This window comes from Scleropages formosus, chromosome 3 (genome assembly GCF_900964775.1).
Source record: "Scleropages formosus chromosome 3, fSclFor1.1, whole genome shotgun sequence".
Classification (NCBI taxonomy): Eukaryota; Metazoa; Chordata; class Actinopteri; order Osteoglossiformes; family Osteoglossidae; genus Scleropages; species Scleropages formosus.
The window spans coordinates 11,000,180-11,006,009 of NC_041808.1; the positions used below are offsets into that span (position 1 = coordinate 11,000,180).

Here is a 5,830-nt window from a genome sequence, read left to right on the forward strand (position 1 = left end):
CATAACCTGGTTTCATGTTACAGCATAGAGGTCCAAATTTCAGTTTTATTCTAATCCCCTCCTTAGGGGAACTACAAGAGGTCCTACATTTCACAGGCAGCTTGAAGTCCAAATCTTTAATTCTCATGTTTAGATGCAAAAAAGCTGCCACTAGAACATGCCGTTACTTGCAATGATGTGCTGGTGTTTCCAGTTCTGATGGAAAAATCTTGGGGCTGTCACATTTCAGAAAAAACCCACAATGCCATACTGGTTTCTGCAATCTCTGAATTTATTTTAAAACAAAGTGCTCTTCCACATACACAAAATAAGTTAATACAATGAATTTAGTCACCAATATATAGATAATATATTAAACAGAAAGTTTTACAATAACCTTGTTAACACTGAATTTTTCCACTCCTCTAGGTTCTTTGAAAGACTTCTCTCCTTCAGTTGAGCCCCATTTCAATGGGGAATGTGAACATTTGTGGAATACAGATGCACGTGCACACACAAGCTGTGTTACTGAGGAACCCTTTTGGTTCTGACCTGAATATGCAGGTGGGGCTCCTGCGGTCTGCACAGGACTGTGCATATCATGCAGCCAGCTCAGGCGTGGCTGATGGGAAGCTGTGTTATGGGGTGGGGCTGCAAGGGCTGGAATACCAGGGATGATGGCGAGTGCACTGCAGATACACACAAATTCAGATAAAATTAAGACAATTTGTGCAGTTAAATACCTTTAAGCAATGGTAATCAGCCACACAAAAGGTTCTAACACTACCTATTTGCACTATGGGTTCTTTAGGACTTTCTTCTCCAGACAGACTTGTAATGTTTATACAGGTAGGTAATTTTACTGGTACAATTCAGAACAAGCATCTTCCTCATGGACTGTGGCAGGGCTAGAAATTCAAACCAAGGCTTTGATTACAAAGCAAGAGTTCCAAACTGACACTTGCTGCTTATTAAAAGCTGCAAACACATCCAGTTAAATCAATGCTGGCAAAGTTGATGCCTGTAACACCTTGTTTACTGCACTCATAAGTTGACATGTCCTCACCATCCATGTAAGAGTGCAGCGCTGTTAACATGGGCCCGTCCGGTGGCCCGTATGCTGTGTACTGCAGCTCCTCCATTAGGGGAGGCGAGAGCCGCGACTGCTGCAGTGATGATACAGGGGCAGCAGAGGCATGGTTAGGGCTCACATGCTTCTTGTGCCGTGCTCGGCAGTTCTGGAACCAAACCTAGGGTTGGGGGGGAGGCGGAACCAGAGCGCAGCCATTAGTGATCTTCCATGTCATAATGAAAGTCTGATCGCAAGTTGTTCCTGAGAGCCTCCTCAAATATACATTAGGCTCTCAAATGTTGGGAACTAAATGGTTAAATGCTGAATGTGGATTTCTGTACCATACAGTGGTCAAAAAAAAGCACAAGTTTAGTCAAGAATTTAAAGACTAACCTTCCTGTAAGGTTAAGCAGCATGCAGTTTAGAACTAATGGTTAAAAATGCAGTCACTTAAGTTTGAGCAAGTGCTTGTTCTAATCATTCAGAAGTGAAACTAGGAACCCAGCATGTGAACAGCAGAAGAGTTCATGATTTAATTCTCCAGGAAACCATAAAATCATACAAGTATAGAATTGAAACATGAACATTTAAGACTTGACAGTATCTTCTGAAGATGAATTTTCTCCAAAGCAATGGAGAAAACAGGAGAAACTGCATTAGAAATCACATGCCTGCATCCAAGTCTCCCTTACTATGCATGTAATGCACATATTACATGCACAAAGTGAGTGATGCAGCTTGATAAAGCAGTTCATTATTTCTCACCATATGATTTACATATGTGCCAGCAAGTGTATTGACACTTCCCATGGAAAAATTCACCTCAAGAAAACCAAGGATTAAACTGAATTTTCAAAACCATTCAGCCAACAAAAAAAAAAATCCCCAAATCCAAGCAGTCATCCATCAACAACCCTGGTCATACTAAAGTGACCAAAGCCTAGTGTCCCATTAGACCATACCCAAAAATTAATGCAAACATCAGTATGCCATCATGTGGCTAGTGACAGGCCAAGTTCCAGCAACCATAACACAAAGTAATGTGGCAGCAAGAATGCATCAGGCTCGGCGTCATGACAGCTTACAAGCAGGTCTAACCTGTATCACCCTGCGACTGAGTCCTGTCCTCTCTGCCAGCTTCTGCAGGGTCTGAGCATCTGGATTGTTGTCCTGAGCAAACTGGGCTTGCATCACCTGGAATGAAACCCAGGAAGACTATTTTGCATATGACTGGGTTATCATATTGAAGTTTTAACAATGATGTATATCTACTTATTTCTAGGATTGGCGACCAGAAAATTCACACACATCAAGTGTGGCATTCTTCCTAATTGGGGGGGGGGGGGGGGAGAAAATTGTCAACTGCCCAGACTATCACACCTGTAACTGATCAGCTGTGAAGCTGGTGCGAGCTCTTTTGGCTGGTTTCGGTTGATTCACTTCTTGCTCTGTTGGCAGAGCACCTTCTACATTTACACCATTTCCTAGAAAGTGGAGTGACAAACAAGTCTGACTTGAACACATGTTCACAGCACAATGACTGTCAAAGGTCTTACACCCTTGATCTACACATTGGCAAGTAAAAGGCAGATTAAAATTTGAAATGGCACACAGCCAGTGGTGGCTGTTGAGACATTATGCAAAAAGTTACAGAACTGGATGAGCCCAGTATACAGAAGCTCACCGTTCTCTACGGCACGCTTTAGGTTGTCCAGCATGCAGTCGTAGTGCACGCGGCAGAGGACCTTCTCCTCCACCAAGGCAAACTCCTCGCCTGTTGACAGCTGCCTTTTGCAGGAAAAGCAGGCAAAGCAGGCCAGGTGGTACACGTTGCCCTTGGCCCGCCGAACCCAGTCAGTTGAGTGTATATTTCTGCCACAGCGAGCACACCTTGTTCCATATCTTCTACAAAAGGTGAGAAGGGAAATTCTACATAACCAAAACATTTATTCCAAAAATGATAGTAAGGAAAGTTTGCTTTACTACCTGAAGTGTAAAAACATGCAAACCAGATTCTGCTCAGGATTAGCAACTTCAACTTGTAAATTCACAAGTCTACAATATATTTGTCTACACATCCCGTTACTTACAGGATTAAGTCACCCGAGACTCGAATTTATAGTTTCGCAACAGCAGCTCAAATTTCAAAGAAGAAAATTCTGCCTGGATGTGTCAGTTTGAATGAACGTGCAAATCTCCAGGCTGACGACGGTTTTGTGGGTAACAAGCACTTCCTTTGCATGGACATTTACCGCGTTAACACGGAATACTAAGGCGTCGGGCGTTTCCTTTGAAAAGATGATCGCTTCACCTGCGCGTTTTAATAGCATAATCGTGGGATAAACCGCTGCGCTGAAAACAGTACCTGAAGTAGTCGAGTTTACAGAACACCTCTTTCTCCTTGATGTAGCAGCTCGCGTGCCGCCCGAGCGAGATGCGGCACACGCTGCACGAGAGGCAGCGCACGTGCCAACACAGCTCGTTCACCTGTGCGTTTGGGGAAAGAAAAGAAAAGAAAAAAAAAAAAAAGGTTGACGCTCAAGAGATTACTCACGACAAATAAAAATTTAAATCCTCCCTGAAACTTCTGCACGACTTAGTCAGGTGAAACGCGAAGGCGTAATACCACCGAAAACTCGAGTCAGGAGGAGCGTCGGAAAAGTTCTTAAGATATAAAAAAACGCTTCTAAAATCGACTTCGTTGAAAATGGCTTAACGTGTAAAGGGGGCAAGTGCGGCAATTCACCGCAGAGCCCCCCCCAAGCAAGCGTTACCTTGAGCAGGTATTTGTCCACTATCTCGAGCCCACAGCTCGTGCAGAGCGCCTTGGCGTCGAGCGGCGCGGAAGCCATGGCGCGAGGCGAGCAGGAGGGCGACAGGGAGGAGGACAGGGAGCACGAGTCTTCTTCGAACAGCTCCTCCGCGGTGCTCTGAGCGCAAACAGAGTTCTGCACCTTTACAACTTTCATACGTTTCTAACAATACATGCATTTCGACTGTAGTCTTTTGTTCAAGGGGAATTAAAAAGTTTCAATAAAATACCACTCAACCCGTGGGCCACAGCGCACTTGCCTGTGGCGGGAACCCAAGACTAGTAGTTCCTTCCAGTTGCTGCGCTTGGGGCGAAGAACCCTTAAATACACACATGTAGCCTTGCGCCTTCAACCGTATTTCTTCTGCACATTAGCCACTAGTACCACAGAAAAACATTAAATACATTTTCATTTACCTGCTCAGCATCTCCTCTGCTCTTCCTACATCGGCCAAATGCACCTTCGGATTCTTCAGACATGACGAGAAACTTGACAGAAAAGGAGAAAGACGGGGGCTCAGTCCATCCGAGAACCCTTTTAACCCCTACAGGCAGCCCATAAATATCCACTTACCTTTTCACCATGACAACCCCGCGGCCATCATTAAGATGTCATTTCCAAAGCAGATTCCGGCCCCCTTGCTTACCCCAAAAAAAAAAACGCAACCGATTCTGAGAGCAAACTGCTTATCCGCGGTTTTATTAAATCCGTCTCCCTCCTTTTATTATTCCTTAAGAGACTGGGAGCTATTCAGCGTAACGGTTTAAGCCTCAACATATCAATTTCCACTGCCAATCAGGGGCGTGAAGTCACCGAGAAAAGGGAATTGATTCACTTAATCACAGCGATTAAAATAACCACGTTTGTCACACGGCTGTGAACGGGGAGAAGGGGGGGGATGGATTTAGTAACCTGAAGGTTAAGTGTCTTATTAAGCCATTCGAGGACTAATTACTGAATTTAAAAGGTTTAGGTCCCCCCGATCTTGCAAGGAAATATTGAGGTCTTCCAAGTGAAAGAAAGATTTAAGACAATCAGAGCAACAGGTGATTAATACATTTTATAAAAAAAAAAAAAAAAAAAAACCGATTAGGACAATAAAGAAATCTGTGCGTTTAATGTTAACTATATTATGGGTGTGTTCAGCCAAAGCCTAATCTAGGGATATAATAACGTCTCCTCTTAAGGTTTCTTTTATGATACAGATCATATACCAAAAACTATGCAGTGGTATCAACTCGGATACAGTGCTTTCACTGTTCAAAAAAAAAAATACACACACGGTTAGGTGAGCAACGTCTCTATTGAAACATCAGCCACAGAAACACAAAGTATCCGTATGTAAACAAAAACTGTGTAACGACATAACAGCCGTAATATCCAGGTATATATATGCATCATTGTACCCAGTCCATATAGTTACGTTTCTCCACTTACCGTGTCATTAGACATCGCGTTTAACCCATTCCCTTTGTCTTCCACTTTACTGCACACAAACATTTGTTCACTTTTCCAGTACATGGCACTTTGCCTCGACTCTGTAGCTCATACCACAATCCTAAAATAATGATAAAAAAAAAAAATTTAAAAAAAGTGTCCACAATTGTGACCAGGTCGGCTGTTTAACGTCCACGGAGAAGTCAGTGTGTGTAGTTACTCCTAGGATCCCGTGTCAGACTTTGCCCTTATCCTGTCCTTTAACTCTAACTTTTGTTTTCGAGAGGGTGGAACTTTTTTATTTTTTTTTCCCTCGCTCGTACTTTTCCCGCAGCCCTCCTCCGGCCGCTCCTCCTCTTCTGACACACACTCGTGTAGATGCGCTGGATCTTCACATGATACGCACTGCATCGCACGGCCACCACACACACACACACACACACACACACACACACACACACACACACACACCAACCCTTTCCCCCCACACGGGCGGTCACGGTGGCAAAGATGAAGAGTTATTGGGGAC

The 5,830-nt window shown here is 43.8% G+C and overlaps 1 protein-coding gene across 5 annotated transcripts; it reads right to left on the reverse strand.

Moving 5' to 3' along the window:
- Positions 1-257: 257 nt before the first annotated feature.
- lhx8a (LIM homeobox 8a) lies at positions 258-5,529 on the reverse strand. 5 transcript variants are annotated; one of them, XM_018753328.2, is made up of 9 exons: positions 5,302-5,529; positions 4,281-4,352; positions 3,826-3,981; positions 3,417-3,538; positions 2,736-2,953; positions 2,432-2,535; positions 2,150-2,245; positions 1,046-1,229; positions 258-668 (listed from the first exon to the last, which is right to left on the reverse strand). In XM_018753328.2, exons 1-9 carry the CDS (start codon positions 5,383-5,385, stop codon positions 592-594), a joined length of 1,113 nt encoding a protein of 370 aa, XP_018608844.1. In that variant the 5' UTR covers positions 5,386-5,529; the 3' UTR covers positions 258-591. The 5 variants fall into 5 exon arrangements, with proteins under 5 accessions (XP_018608844.1, XP_018608842.1, XP_018608847.1 ...); XM_018753326.2 differs by having other exon boundaries at positions 2,736-2,956; XM_018753331.2 differs by lacking the exon at positions 5,302-5,529 and adding an exon at positions 4,438-4,572.
- Between the last annotated feature and the right edge of the window lie 301 nt (positions 5,530-5,830).